Source organism: Neomonachus schauinslandi, chromosome 1, assembly GCF_002201575.2.
Source record: "Neomonachus schauinslandi chromosome 1, ASM220157v2, whole genome shotgun sequence".
Classification (NCBI taxonomy): domain Eukaryota; kingdom Metazoa; phylum Chordata; class Mammalia; order Carnivora; family Phocidae; genus Neomonachus; species Neomonachus schauinslandi.
In genome coordinates, this window is record NC_058403.1 from 130,225,409 (window position 1) to 130,242,013 (window position 16,605).

At 41.2% G+C, this 16,605-nt stretch overlaps 1 protein-coding gene across 1 annotated transcript in view; it reads right to left on the bottom strand.

Annotated features, from left to right (window-relative positions):
- The window catches only part of TBC1D5 (TBC1 domain family member 5), a 412,307-nt gene that overhangs the window by 47,865 nt on the left and 347,837 nt on the right, over positions 1–16,605 (bottom strand). Inside the window, exon 18 of the mRNA XM_044920546.1 lies at positions 9,412–9,575. Coding sequence (XP_044776481.1) covers positions 9,412–9,575 — 164 coding nt within the window. The remainder of the gene's footprint in view (positions 1–9,411; positions 9,576–16,605) is intronic.

Here is a 16,605-nt window from a genome sequence, read left to right on the forward strand (position 1 = left end):
TTCCCCAGCTATTGTCTATGCCTCCTGGGCAGTGTTCAGCATGGGTACAGTCTAGCAACGTCGCATTTTATGGGGATGGTGGAGATGAAGACAAATGATGGGGAAGTAGGCCCAGCATGGGAGTAAGTGTCTCATCTGTTCCCGAAGGGCACCAGCTCCCTGTCCTAAAAAGGGAATTATTACAGTCAGGGTTCAGCCCTCCACTTCCTGTGGTTCTGTTTTCATGGGCTCCTCAGATATTTTGGTTAAAAAGAAATTTACCAAAATATAGAGATATTAAAAGTTGGTTATAAAATCTGGTTACTAAGTTAAATTAAAACTGTCATCCTGTTAGCTGTTGACAACAGAGAGCTCTTTATGATGCTCCTTTTGACACTTACATTTCTTCGTGATGGAATTACGTGTTTTGGGTTAAGGCAAACAGATGTAGATAGGAGGAAGGAATGCTCCTACAAAGATAGATGGTCCACCTTCCCTGACCTTGAGCTGGTGCATGGGCAGAAAGATTGTGAACAAGGTTCATATAACACCTAATGAGTAACTAAATGTCATGCTTCAAATATCTGAGCTCATTTTGGCCTTAGATTATAATTCCTTAGAAGCTAGAAAAACTGCTGATGTCTAAATTCATTTTATATCTATTCATGTCAATAAACTATATTAAATGGGATGGTATTTTAAATGGGACTGTATTTTAATCCAGCTATCATTAGTGTTATTGATTAAACAATGAGAAATTATAAATATATATTTACTAATTGGGAAAAAAATGCTATAATTAGACATACTCTAGAGATTTTCAATTCCACCCAGAAGCCATAAGGAAATACGTTACAATCAATACTTTCCACATAATACGTGTTCTTAGGAAGTATACCTCACTGCCTGAAGAGAAAATCAGGTAACTAGGAAAATTCTGGCCTGCTGGGAATGCCACTACTCAGTATCTCTCTTCCAACTACCAATCTAACTCAAGCTGCCTAAAAATTCACTAATGAAACATTACTGCAACAGAACTGGCTCTTTTTTTTTTTTTTGATATTTTTTTTATTCTTATGTTAATCCCCATACATTACATCATTAGTTTTAGATGAAGTGTTCCATGATTCATTGTTTGTGCATAACACCCAGTGCTCTATGCAGAATGTGCCCTCCTCAATACCCACCAGCAGGCTAACCCATCCTCCCACCCCCCTCCCCTCTAGAACCCTCAGTTTGTTTTTCAGAGTGCATCGTCTCTCATGGTTCGTCTACCCCTCTGATTTCCCCCGCTTCATTCTTCCCCTCCCGCTACCTTTTTTTTTTTTCTTAACATATATTGCATTAATTGTTTCAGAGGTACAGATCTGAGATTCAACAGTCTTGCACAATTCACAGCGCTTACCAGAGCACATACCCTCCCCAGTGTCTATCACCCAGTCACCCCATCCCTCCCACCCCACCCCCCCACTCCAGCAACCCTCAGTTTGTTTCCTGCAATTAAGAATTCCTCATATCAGTGAGATCATATGATACATGTCTTTCTCCGTTTGACTTATTTCACTCAACATAATACCCTCCAGTTCCATCCATGTCGTTGCAAATACCCTCCAGTTCCATCCACGTCGTTGCCAATGGCAAGATCTCATTCCTTTTGATGGCTGCATAATATTCCATTGTATATATATACCACATCTTCTTTATCCATTCATCTGTCGATGGACATCTTGGCTCTTTCCACAGTTTGGCTATTGTGGACATCGCTGCTATAAACATTGGGGTGCACGTACCCTTTCGGATCCCTACTTTTGTATCTTTGGGGTAAATACCCAGTAGTGCAATTGCTGGATCATAGGGTAGCTCTATTTTCAACTTTTTGAGGAACCTCCATACTGTTTTCCAGAGTGGCTACACCAGCTTGCATTCCCACCAACAGTGTAGGAGGGTTCCCCTTTCTCCGCATCCCCGCCAACATCTGTCGTTTCCTGACTTGTTAATTTTAGCCATTCTGACTGGTGTGAGGTGGTATTTCATTGAGGTTTTGATTTAGATTTCCCTGATGCAGAACTGGCTCTTTTCAAAGGCAAATGCTTCAGGGAGGGATGAGAGAAACCATTTTGGCAATTAATACTTTAGGGATGATTCATCTAGCTATCTAGGTATATCCTTCCACCACCTTTCCGCACGGTCATGGACTTCTCTAAAGTTTCCCCTTAGCAGAGATTGATTTTGGAACGGGCATGGGATCTCATTCTGGCCAACCAATGAGATGGGAGGGAGAGGGAAAGCCTGCTGGGGAGCTTCCAAATAAAGATTTTTCTAGAAGATGTTGTGTTTGTAGGGGCAGGGAGGGGTGGGAGGATGACAGAATATATACCTGCCTCTGTGGCAGCCCTCTTGAGAACATGATGGGCATGAGGTGAGGACAAAGCCAATACACTGAGGATGGCAGAATGAAAAGTTGGTGATGTCAATGAACAGCTGCATCAGCCAATTCTAGACCAGGACTAGTCTATCTCAGGACTCCTGTTATTTGAAATAATAAGCAACAAATTTCCTCATTTGAGATAATAATTTCTTTTATTTTTACCACAAGCAAATTGCTATAATCCCAACCACTTTACATTCTGCTAGAGGCTGTGAGGGAGAAGAAAACACCCACAACAGACATTGTTGACTGCCTACTCAGTATCCACCACCACGATCTGTCTTAGGCAGTTGCTGGAGTTTTCATAAGCGAAAACAATGGTTGTGTTTAATGAAAGAAGAAATGTTTGTGGTTCAAGTCTGATCTCTCACATGAAGCCTGTCTAGATAAAACAAAAAACAAAAACCTATGATCATCTATCTTCTGAATCCATATTAATTAAGATCTCTACTGCTTCTCTGGCATTAAGCCATTTAATGTCCCTCATGTTGATGAGCTATATTCTTATTTAGTTTAATTATTACTTAACTTTTGATGGGTTTCCCTCTCTGTCAATTTTACCATAAGCACCCTCATTGGGACTACTCTCATTTATTTCTTATACAGATACGTCTTAACTTTCAATTCCTAGAACATAACTGGAAGTAGATTTGGTAATGTTTAGGTTGTCTATACTTCCAGAAGTAAATATGTGTCAGCTTTTAAATTTGTTTTCATTCATCTGACACTTTTTGTGATTTTCCTGTCATAAAGAATAGATCAATGCATATTACAAAAGTAATTGTATTAGTATGACCAGGGCATATGTTCAAACTACCCAAGGGCAATGATGGGTGCATGCAGGGGTCACAAAGACAGACGATGAGCACCCTCAGTGGCGCTGGGAGCTTGCAGGGGGGTACATACTTCATTACACATCCTGTTTCATGCAGGGATTTCTAGCTCAGACAATTTTGATTTCCTGTAGTTTAGAGAGGATTCTGAACTATGGATAACTTTAGATCTCTGGAGACTGGTATGTAATTACCACAAAGCATAGCAAAATGTCTTGCAGTTCATCAGGAACTTTAAAAAAAGTTTTACTTGGCTGATGTGCTTAAATATTAGAACTTACACACAAATCAGTTTTAGAGCTTTTCTTATGTTCAGTATTTTTCCTATTCTTGAATGTTAGCAAAGATATTCTTGGAAAATGATTTGGCAACAATTGTGGAACATGACTAACAGTGCTAAAACAAGTAAAAAATTACTTAACACTCAGATGAATGACCAACTAAAATAGATTTCTAGAAAACTTAGTGTTGGATGTCATTTACATTATCATGAAAAATAAAGTATGGAAAATTAAAAGTATCAAAATTCTCAATTTTGTTTTCAAGACTAAAAAATGAAAGCTTGATGAAAACCAGGGTTTGAATTAGGTGAGCCCTAAAGGATCTTTTGGGAAACAAAGCAGGGGAAAATTGTCTTCATGAATAAATACAAACCCTCAAAATAACACTACTACAGACAATGAAGTAAAGGTCAATTTTTAAAACTTCCCTCTAGTTTGCTCATGTTTCAGAGAGGAAGAAGAGTGATATCTTTCATAAACATATGACACAAAGATTAATGTGTTACCTCTTTAAAGACTTAGCTGAGTTTTGTATTCTATTATGTGGCCAAATCAGGGGCATTGATAGGAATAAATGTGATATATCTTCGTCTGAAGGAGACAGTCCATGGATTACAGAAAGGCTTTCTAGGATACATAAAAAGATGATACTGAGAGGAAATAAGTTCTATGATATGATATGATGCTTGTCCAAAATATGTCACACACAGTGATTTTGAAAATCATTTCTCAATGATTACACTAGGACCACTATAAGCAGATTTTGCCACACTGAGGTTGATAGCAACTACCAGATTGTTTTGTTTTAATGTCTGTTTTCCACTGCTATTTTAACCTTTTGCTAACGGACATTAACAACTTCTTGATCCTGGGCCACTTTAAAAGATCAGTGGAGTCTTGAAATCTGCAAGATACATATAGTTTAAGGCACTGGGGATCCAAAGCAAGAGGTATCTTTGCTTTGATTTCTGGCTACTTGCTTATGTGAGAAACCGATGATGATGATGTTAATGAAAAACAATCTTGAGCTTTTTTGAAGACATGGAATGCCCCTGTATCATACCAAACTGGGCTGAAAATGAAAGCAAAATAGGCCCAGGGATGGTGGGGGCCCAGTCATGGGCTCTGGTGCCATAGGGTGGCAACACAATGGTGGTATGTGGGTCCCATGGGAGAATGGTTCCCAGCTATGGGCCTGAACATTTCCAACTGTGTACCATTAGGCTGTGATAAGCAACAGTCTCAGCATAAATCAATAAAGGCTATTTCTCACTCATACTTCATGTCTATCATGGGTTGGCAGAGGGAAAGAGAGAGCTGAGGAAGATCTTGCAGTGGTAAGTACATACACATCACTTCCCCTTACAACTCACTGGCCAGAACTAGTCATGTGGCTCTGACAGCTCACGGGAGACAAAGAGGTGCAATCCTACCAAGTGCCTTAGAATGGGGGAGAACTGGAATTACCTGGCAAAGAGCACAGACTACCTTATTTCATAGAATAATCAGATAACCTATTGAAAAGCCAGGGGCTTTCTCTTGAAAATTTCTGCCTACTTACTTCCCACGGTTAGAGAATATATTAAATTTTGAATAATAATTTTAATTCCGTTTCTTGGTACATAACAGGTCTACGTAGAGAGTTAGACTTACTCTATTTCTATTTTTGCCTGACTTCTCAGTTTTAAGTTACAGTTATCACCATAAAGAAAAGTAATTAATTGGTGTTGTAGACTAATCCATATGCCACCAAAATATGATAGAATGCAAATGAAACATGTCTCCATATGCCTTTTTCATTTGTTATTCCTTATTCTGGTTCTTCCTAGACATGTTCTTTGTACAGGCAGACATCTCTTCTAATTTTTATGCCAATACATTCTGTTTTTGTTGTGATTTTTAGTTATTATTTTTAATCTAAGTTATATATATAACACTTTGAAGAGTCAAATGGTTCTATAAGGCCTGTTATGAAAAACAGTTCACACAGCCCCACCCTCTACTTCCTGCTCTCCAGAAGGGACCACTTTCAATTCTTTTACCCATTTTTTTTTTCATCTCAATATCTCTAGCTTATATTGCTACCTCTTTACTTTTTCTAGAGACTATTACACACTTATTTTTCACTATGGAAGATAAAGATTTAGGTCTAGTGACCACTACCACCTGCTCACTCCCCTCCCCATGCAAACACACAGTTCCCACACCCAATATTCTCCACAGAATTTTATCATGATTTTTAAAAAATATTTTATTTATTCATTTACTTGAGAGAGAGAGAATCTGAAGCAGACTGTGCTGAGTGCAGAGCCTGATAAGGGGCTCGATCCTACAACCAAGAGATCATGACCTGAGCCGAAACCAAGAGTCGGATGCTCAATTGCCTGAGCCGCCCAGGTGCCCCTCCCCCCATGATTTTGATTAGATTAATAGTCAATAGGCTTTCATTATAATGTCTATGTAAATTCTAGTCATGGCTCAGTTACAAGGCTTATCATAACCTTTCTTCCTCTGTTCTTCTTTGGAGTTACAAATTGTCCTGTGTTTCAGTGGCTTAGTTTCTATAAAGTTATCATTAATTCAAACCCAAACTCACCCCTAGTTTAAACCTCTTAACTTGTTCAAATATATTACTTGTTCCCCAAATAGCATCTTTTTGGAGAAAACTTTCTAGAACCTTCTGACTTGCTCCCACCTGGGCTGGCTACTGCTCTCTGGACCTGCTAAGTAGCTGTGCTCTATTTAGTTTTGGAAGCTCCCCATATTATCATTCTGAGGAATCTTTTTTTTTTTTTTTTTAAGATTTTATTTATTTATTCATGAGAGACAGAGAGAGAGAGAGAGGCAGAGGGAGAAGCAGGCTCCCAAGGAGCAGGGAGCCCGATGCGGGACTCGATCCCAGGACGCTGGGATCATGACCTGAGCCGAAGGCAGACGCTTAACCGTCTGAGCCACCCAGGCGCCCTCATTCTGAGGAATCTTTTTGTCTTGCTCTGGATACTCCATTTTCCTTGTTCTCAGGTATTGCCCATCCTTAGTGTATGTCCTTATTTTTGTAGATCACATCCTCCAGTGGATTCTGAGAATGGGTACGTGGGAATAAGGTTTTTGAATCTTGACTATCTGAAAGTGGCTTAATTCTAACCTCACAATTAGTTTGGTGAGGTATTGAATCAAGGCCAGAAGTAATTTTCTCTTAGAACTTTAAAGGTATTCCTCCATTGCCTTGCTTCTTGTGTTCCTATGAGCAATTTGTAGCTATTTTTTTTTTTTAAAGATTTTATTTATTTATTTGAGAGAGTGAGAGAGAGAAAGAGCACAAGAGGGGGGAGCGGGAGAGTGAGAAGCAGACTCCCTGCTGAGCAGGTAGCCCGATGTGGGACTCGATCCTGGGACTCTAGGATCATGACCTGAGCCGAAGGCAGTCGCTTAACCAACTGAGCCACCCAGGTGCCCTGTAGCTATTTTAATTCCTGATCCTTTGATGGAAATCCTTCTTTTCCCTCAACTCTATAAATTTGGAGGATATCTCTTTGTTCTCAGAGTTCTGACCTTTTATAGTGATGTATCTGGGTGTGGGTTTATTTTTACTTGTGTGGGACTTTCTAGGACTTTTTCAATCTGAAAACTCAGGTCTTTCATAAGTGGAATGTTTAATTAATTATATTTTTTATTATCTCCTTCCTTTCATTTTCTCCTCTCTCTTTCTGGAACTTCTATTTTTCAGGTTTTGAACCTCTTAGGTTGGTTCTCTAATTTTCTTCTATTTTTCTCCCTTACTTTCTATTTCTGTCTTGTATTTTGTTTTCTTGGGAGAGTTCCTCAATTTTATCAATTCCAGCTCATCTACTAAGCTTTACATTTCAGACATCATATTTTGATATCTAATAGCTTTTGTCCTTACTCTCTGAATGCTTTCTTTCTTTCTTTTTTTCTTTCTCTTTTTTCTGAAGTGTTCTTCCCCTACATAAACTGTTTTCTCCCAGTTACTTTCTTCTATTTGCTTTTGCCGGTCTTTAACTAACAGATGCTCTCTTCAAGTATCTGGTGAACCCTGGCTGTCATGTAAAGTAGTCTGAACTAAAAGCTAAGAGAAAGTTCTGTGTGTGGATAGAGCTGTGAAGGGTGGGTCCACTCTAAAGTGAACTGGCTGTTTCCCTGGACAACACCTAAGGTCAGTATATTTGTGTGTTTTTAAAAATTTGTAACTTTTATCTAGAGAAAACTGTTTTCATCTCCTGCCTGAAGGGACAGACATCCTGGTATTCTGGGAAGCAAGTGGGGTGAGGCCTGGGGATCTCAGATTCAGCATTTAAATATATTCATCATTCCTCTTCTGGTAGGGGGAACTCAAATGTGCCTGACCTCTCTCAGTCTGGAGACATTCTGTTTTACACTTTTCAGAGGAGTAAACCTCCAGTCTTCTGCCAGAGTGGGAAAGGGAATCTACTTGCTTCTTTTTTCTTTTGTTTTAATTCCAGTACAGTTAACATACAGTGTTATATTAGTTTCAAGTGTAATATAGTGATTCAGCAGTTCCATACATCACCTGGTGCTCATCACAACAAGTGCCCTCCTTCATCCCCATCACCTGTTTCACCCATTCCTCTAATTGCTTCTTGAAAAGTAAGTTCCAACTTCACTCCATTTACAGCTCCTGAGCTTCCAGAGGAGTTTACAATCTAAGTCAAGTTGCTTCTTGGTTTTTACCTACTGCTGACTTAACATTTAGTCTTCTTAGGCTGCTAAGTCAGTTACCACTTAACATCTGTTTTACAAGGAACAAAATCTTGTTACTATCTTTTCTCCTGTTTCCTTATTCCTTGAGGGTTTACCTTTAACAACCCTGACTGTCCTTGGAGTGGAGGCTAGGAGGGAGCAGAGCTAACTGCTTGCATTAAAGCTGCCACCTTTAAATGAGAGTTCCATTCTGTTCTTCTGCAAATCAGAGAATCATAGTTGTCACATGTGAAAGGGACTCCAAGAGACTATGTGGTGAACTCTTCCTTCGGAGGTCAAAGTGTGTTGTTTCATTTGTAGATGACATAGTTGAAGTACCAGGAATCTGAGTATCTTGCCCAAGGTCCTACCCCGTCATACAAGTAGATATCATGCTGTTATCTATTCTACGTACCATAAATAATTGTCCCTCAAAGGTTTGAAAGTTTTGTTGTTGTTTTCTAATTTAGAACTAGTTCAGTAATAGCTAGATCCTTTTCTGTAATACCTTACATGGGCATCTTCTTCCAGTGGGCAGATGGATTCTTTATATTAGAATACTAGGTGTTGAATTACCCATAAGATGTGGCTAAATGTTTTATTTTTTGTGAAGTTGGCATAAAAACAATTTCAGACACAACCAGATTTTTAAAGTGGTTGATCTGCTTTAGATATGTCCTTCTGAGCAATGTATACAAAGGATCTTAGAGAGTAGCTATCAACATACCATCATGTAAATGTAATTTGTATAACTTTTTAAAACAAGTGGTAAAATAATTACTTTTCAAGAAATAACTTAAAACTGAAAAAACACTGTGGTTTGTTTTATAAGTGTCTTAATCTATTATTTGGTATAATGCTACTTGTTACATTTTAGAAAAAAACGCAGGCTTTGACAAAAAAGCATTTGCAGAGGAAGAAAGGACGGAGATTTGGGATTCAATTTACTTTAAACTGATGCTGCTTTTTTTTCTCCCAGTGCGATGCAGACTGTGGCCTTAAAATATTACTACGTTATAATAATAAAAGTAAAAAATTTTGGTGAAATTATTTGTTTTAGTTTGTAGGCACGTTAAGAGCTTTATAAAACTCAGTACTGAAGGCCTTTTAACAAATGCAGTACTCTAGAGAAAGATGAAGGATAAAAGGAAAAGTGTCCTTAAATACTTACAGATTCTTTTCTGCCCATAGTTTTGCTGTGTGAGCGGGAACGGGAGATGTTGCTAAAAAAGGAATCCTTTTTAGTAGCAGATGAAGGTGGGGAGCCAGTGAATTCTCTTCCTCCAGGCAAACTTTCAGTGCTTGGGGATGAACTGATGGTTTTGGAACTTTGTCCTGTAGGAAAAATTAAGAGGCAATAATGAAACACTAGACTTCTTCACTAAGCTACTTTATTCATGGTCTTTAATAAAGGATCGATTATTATACTTCTTTGTTCACACTGTCAACCTAAGGACACTGTGGGTTATTAAAATGCACACACTTTTATGTATCAGGACAGATGCCAGGTTTTTAAGACACTGAAGTGACGCTATCCTTTTCCACGCGTAATTTATGCTACAATAGTCTGAGTGTTGCACACATATAAAAAAACTCAAAGTTCTACATTTTAGAAATCACAGGTTAGATAACCAGATTTTCCCTCACTAAAGGAATCATCCTTAGCGACAGAAGCCAGAAATTATTATACCATACAGTATTAACATTAAAAAATCTAAATCCTTTAGCAGTTTTTTGAAAAAGCGTCTTTCCTTTTCACTAACTGTGGAACAGATATATGGCTCCCCCCAGCTATGGGAGAAGCATCTGAAAAATGGGACAAGGTGCTGGCTCATAGGGCCTCTCTCTAGACCGGGTCTTACATCAGAGTGGGTGCATCTGTGACCCCCACCATCTGTTATTCTGCTTAGCAAATGACCTTTTCAGAGAGAACACTAAGGTCAGCTCCCATTAGAATGTACCTCTGAATTATCAAGTCCCAAATTAGTGGTAGTATTGATAAGGTACTGATTGGCCTATATCTCACAGAAAACCCCTGCACCAAATACATTTTTTTCCCTCAATTACAGAACTAGCTTACTAACATTTTTGTTCTCTTTGGGAACACAAACATTTAGACCTTAAGAAAATGGAGTCACCAGAACACGTCCCCAAAGGGGATGATGGAGTCTTTCACCTGGAGATCTGAGGGAAAAGCCTAGGCACCAGGAGGGAAAAGCCTAGGCACCACGACATGCCTTGAGACAGAAGAAAGGGCTCTCAGACTTCCCTGCCCTTTCCATGCCTTGTACACATAGAAGGGGACAACACTGGTATGGCACACTGGGCAAATGGACGAGACACTGCATGAGCTGGGCCTCCCCCGGACAGCTCCCAAGGGGAGCAGTCAGTATTCTCACTCAACAAGCTTGGAGCCCCGAAGCTGTCCAGCGGTTCTGAACTTCTCTTTAAACCTTTTAAAGTTTTTAACTGATAGGAACAACATTAATCATTTCTTTTGTTGCATTAAACCTGAAAGCCTATTCTCAGAGGGGCACTCTTCAATATATTGCTGTGGTGCCCTGCCCAAGTACCCCCTTCAGCACTAAGCCATTTATTCTCCCAGCCACTGGGCGTGCTGGCTGATGATGGTTCTTAGGAATTCCTCTCTGGAAACAGCCCTCAGCTGAAGACAGCTGCTCTGTCTACGATCCTGTCCTTCCCCAGGGATTACCTCCAATCTAGTGCCTGGATGGGGGCAGAGGATAAAGGCTGGCCTTCTTGCCTCAAGGCGGATGACTCCGAAGGGCCAGCCCAGCCCCAGAAGTTCCAGCAGCAACTGCAAAGCAGCTCAACTCCTCCCTCCGCTCACGCTGCTCCTTTCACTCCTCAGATGCTCACCTTGTTGGCCCGCACCCCCCTCCAACAGCTTCCTACCCATAAATCTTTGTCTCACAGTTTATTTCTCAGAAATCCTGACTCATGACAATTATTTAGAATTATTTTCGATTGTAGGCATTTTTATACTAAGTAAAGACCAAATTCTTAGGCCACCTCAGGCATGCACATATTCTTTCACTCATAACCAAACACCAGGGAACAAGGCCCATGCAGATGGAGCTTATGGAATCCCCACAGATACGCTGTCCAGTGCTAAGGATGAGGGATGACCACAACAGGAGCTCTTAAAAAGCTCCTAAAAACAGCAGTACAAGGGAAACACAGACTGGCATGCACACTGACTAACCTGCAATCTCAGGGGATAAAAGCGAACACCGAAGTGTAAATGACAGTACTCTGGAAGCACAAAAGGAGCATCTGATCCCGTCTCAGGCAATGGGTACGCGCCCCATCCTAGAGCCTGAAGAGCAGGCGGTGCTGGTGGTGGTGGTGGTGGTGGTGGTGGCGGCGGCTCAGGAAGGGTCATTGTCGGCAGAGAACACAGTACTTATCAAGGCAACCGATAAATACTACTGGGAGCATCTAGCTCCAGCAGAGCCTCACTAAATCCCTTAGAGCTTCCTGCCATCCATATGTAATTGAAAATGACACCAATACTAGCGTCCCAGAGTGCTTCTCTTGCATGTGATGATTATTTCACTGGGAGAGAATCAAACTCTTTCTAGAAGTTGCTGGTACCCTGAATGTGAGTTTATTTTCCCTCTTGGTCACCCAGCCCTAGGGGGAGGGAGGAAAAAGGGAAGGTGAGGATCTAAATAGGGCCAGTTAGATCAAGAAAAGCCCTTTGTTCTCATGCTAAGGGGTCTGGCCCTTATCTTGTCAGTAGATGATGGGAGTTACTACAGATTTTAAGGAGGAAAGTAGCAGGAGGATTACAGGAGCTTGGTTGAGTAAGGCATCCCTGTACCTGCCCACACAAGAGATTATAAGGGCTTAAGCTAAGGCTGTTTCCAAGGCAGAATTCCTCAAACCAGTACCTGCGGGGTCTGATACACCTAGGCTTGAGTCTAAGCCCAGTGGATATCTAGTTGTGGGGCCTTGAACAATTCACTGACCCTCTCTAAGCCATGGTTCTCATCTATAGGTGAGACCTCTACCTCATACATGCTTTGTACCCCAAGTGGGGAACGTGCATAAAAGGCTCAGTGTGGCTGAGCGTATCAGAGAGTATGCTAAGTGGTCAGTAGACAGGAACCATTACTAGCACAGCGTGACTCCCAGATCTAGAGCAGGGAGTTTAATATGCGGTACCGTGGGCTGCAGACTTGCTAGTCCTCTCTCCTGTTAGGACTATTCTTACATTGGCTGCACCTCTCTTTAGTGACTTTAGTGAACCAGCTCTGAGCACAGGACGACCACATAGGCCATACAGGAGACTGCCTAGTGGGGTGGCTGGCATCCGGGACCTGCTCTGCTTATGAAGATGCACGCCCTGCCGTGAGCTGCATCTGCACAGAAGGGGTAGCTTTTTCTAGTGCACAAAGGTGCTACTTGGACTAAGTATGGATGTGTCTAGGTATATTAAATCTTTCCTTCATTAAATCTTTTCCTCTCTGAAACATCCAATGAAAGTTTTGTGTCCCATGTGTTACATGTCAGTGGAGGTTTTTGTCAAGAGCCCAAGCTGACTGAATGAGCTTCCCAGGCCTCATGAAGAGCCCCCACTACAGAACGGCTAGGAGGGAGGAAAGGGGGAAAGGGAGAAAATATTTATTGAGCGCCATCATATTCTTGTGATTTTTCTCTCACTAAACTCAAGGGGAAATAAGAACAGGGACTGGGGGGTATTCCTACATGGACAGGCAGAACCCCTGTAAACTTGAGACCAGCCAGAGGAGCTGGACACGGGACAACCAAAGGCAAAATGTTCAGAAGGCTAGGAAGCCTGGGGATCGTTGGTGGGGAGGCATAGCTCGGAAGAGCAAAAAGGGAAAGGCCTGGGAAGCCCAGGGCTGTGGCCACAGAAAGGGGATCACCTTGACTTTACTCAATGACCTAGGAGAAAATGAGATACATCTGGCCCCGATCTGGTGACATTTTGCCACCTCACAGGCTTGAATGGCAGACAGACAGCAAGAAGATTGATGTTTACACATTAAAAACATACATCCTGGTGTCACAGGACAGTGAACGGAATCCTGAAGCCCCTGGAATAGACCAGCTCTAGTCTGACCACAGTCTAGTCTAAGCACTGTTGGAGGTGCCCACATGCAAACATGTGGTTATAGGATATCAGAAGTAATGATTAAACAAAGGAAAGACAGAGGTGTTGAGTTGGCTCTTTCATAATTTGATTCTGAAAACCAGAGCGATTTGAACAGAACACATAATAGTGCCAGCATCATCTCCACCACCCGAGCAGGTAGCACTCTTGAGTCCTTACTGTGGGGCAGGCGCTGGGGTAACTTCCAACAACCCACCCTGAAGCAGCTGTTCTTTTTTTTGTCTTCCCAGATAAGAGGGTATGTAACCTCCCTAAGTCATCCGGCCAGGCAGTGATGGAGGCAGAATTTAAACCCAGACCCAACTCCGGAGCCCATGCTGGGCAAAGCTGCACCCCTCCTCCGCCCCTAATAAGGGCTGCGCCAGGTGGGCTGTCGTACATGTCACCTCGAGTTAAAGAAAAACGGAATGAGGTCTTTTGAAAGTAAAGGGCAAATTCTGCCCTTGTTCTCGTTGTTTATTCAATGTCTTCTGGAAGTAAGTGTTCCACAATGCATTTTCTAGTTAACTGATGCTTCTCCAAATTTGTTTTACATATCATATGTTTCTCCGACTCCTTAAAGTGATTATCCAGAACATAATGGAACTGTTTGTCCTGCTTCACGACTATCATTTCTCATCAAGAAGCTGAGTGGCTAACATGGGGTCAATCACGAGGATAGCTTTTGGTTCCTCAGTCTCTCTTCTCTTCTCAATCCTGTGAGTAGGAGCTCTTTGTGTGATCATCACTATGTTCTACTCTAGTTAATGTGACCTCTCTTTTCGTTGTTCTACCAATTTGTTGCTTGTCATCTGCACCGGGGCATTTCTGGTAGTGCTTTGTTCTTGAAGGGCCAGAGGAGAGTCAACTCCGGACATGGGGGCTGTTACCGCGCTCATGTGACTTACACGTTATTCCTCCATTTAAAATCTATTTTTTTTTTCCTAGAAGGAATTACCAAAAACTTAACAATGGTTACCTTTAGGGAAATGGGATGGCAGAAACAAGTGGGAGGCATAAACAGAGGGATTTTTTTCTATGTAATGGCTTTAATTAATTGGGATGGCCTAAGGTTTAGTTTTGTTTTAGTTTTACCTTAAGAATGTCATCAGTGGGGGCGCCTGGGTGGCTCAGTCAATTAAGCCTCCGACTCTTGATTTCAGCCCAGGTCACGATCCCAGGTTGTGAGATCGAGCCCTGAGGTGGGCTCCATGCTGGGCATGGAGACTGCTTAAGATTCTCTCTCTCCCTCTCTGCCCCTCCCCACCCTTAGGGAAAAAAAATGTCAATGATGGTTATCTGGGCAGGGAGATTTTTGATCTTTTCCTTCCTTTTTTATTTTTAAAAACAACCTGACAAATGTTATACAGTGATATCTATGTGTGCATGTATGTATGTATATTCATATCTGCAACATAAATATGTACACACAAGTATAAATATTAAAAACGCTTATGGCGGGCGCCTGGGTGGCTCAGTTGGTTAAGCGACTGCCTTCGGCTCAGGTCATGATCCTGGAGTCCCGGGATCGAGTCCCGCATCGGGCTCCCTGCTCGGCAGGGAGTCTGCTTCTCCCTCTCCCACTCCCCGCTTGTGTTCCCTCTCTCGCTGTGTCTTTCTCTGTCAAATAAATAAATAAAAATCTTTAAAAAAAAAAAAAAAACGCTTATGGCAATAACTTAAGAAATCTAAATTTCTTTCCTAATGGTCCATTAGGTGATGATCCTTGTATACTTCTGTTGTTGGAAATTCTAAATTCTCTTTGGAAGTAATGTCTGTGTGTGTGTGTGTGTGTGTGTGTGTGTGTGTGTGTGGTGTGTACCCGTATTTTAAAGCTTTGTGGTTCCTAAATATCTCTTGAAAAAAGTTTCTGGGGTAGGTGGGCAATTTCCAAAAGTAATTTTCAGGAAACCCTTTGAGTTAAGTCTTCACAAACAAATTCTCCCATGGCACATATTTTATGACTATAACCTGCACTGAGAGATGTAAAATGGAACTTTCCAATAATTTTGCAAACACTATTTTTATTGACTTAAATTATGGGAATTCATTATATAGTCAGCGCGTTTCTTCAAAAAAATAAAGCCCATACAATTGTGGTTTAAAGGCAAAGACACAAATATAGAATCTCATGAAAACATATAATCAAAGAATCACTGAAAGAATTGAGTTACTTCATTTCTTGAAATATACTCCATTACTTTGAAAAAGGATACCTGGGAAAGTCTAAATGATAGTTTTATTTCCCTTACAAGTGTATCTACTCTTAAAATATTATATAGGAGAGTATAAAAGGTGTGGCACCTCTGATGAAATTCTCCAACTACTAATATTACCGATCCTATTAAGCCTAGATTGTTAGAAAGTTTTTTGTTGCCACCACTAACTATTTTGGTTGACTTCTACTTCCCCTTGCTTTTTGACACTCTGCAGGAAGTGTGTTGAGGAAAACACAAAGTGACTTCTCCAAATCAGGGTTGGCATTGTCTCATTTTCTTACCATCGTTGTCACAATCATCATCACAGACGGAAAGCTTTTTATTAGGGCTTCATGTCTCATAAAGCAGCTGGAGCCTCCCCTATCAGGCTGATACAATCTCTGTCAGAGCATGGCAGGCAGGAGGAATTCTGAACTGGGCAGCCAGAAAAAGAGCTGGTTCCTGACTGTGTATGCTTGCCTGGGTCATCTAACGCACGGGCTGGTACCCAAGCAACCCGGTAAAGCCGTAGGGAAAGCCAAGAGACCGGTGAGAATAGAGCTTGGCACACAGTAAGCACTGAACAAATACTTGGTGAATAAAGGAGTAAGATGATTCTACCTATATAACACAAGCGATCTGAACAAAATGATATAACCCCCCTCTTTAGGATGCTATTAAAAAAGCAAACTGTTCCCGTGGCTCTGGTCTGTAGGAAAAAATGGACGGAGCAATAGCATAGAAGCAGAAGTCAGAATAAGCCAGACAACCTTTAACTTTCTCTTTCCATAGGTATAAATTGAGATTCCACAGCCAAAGATCTGCTTTGCAGTAAACTAAGTTTAAAGAGTTAGCAAACTAACTTTGGGATACCAAAACACTTGTTAAAAAGTTGCCTGGTTTGGTGCGGCGGGGGGGTGCTCAGATTTTTTTTAACATTTTTTTTTTTATTTGCTTGAGCAGGGGGAGGGGCAGAGGGAGAGGGAGAAGCAGACTTCCCGCTGAGCAGGGAGCCTGGTGCGGA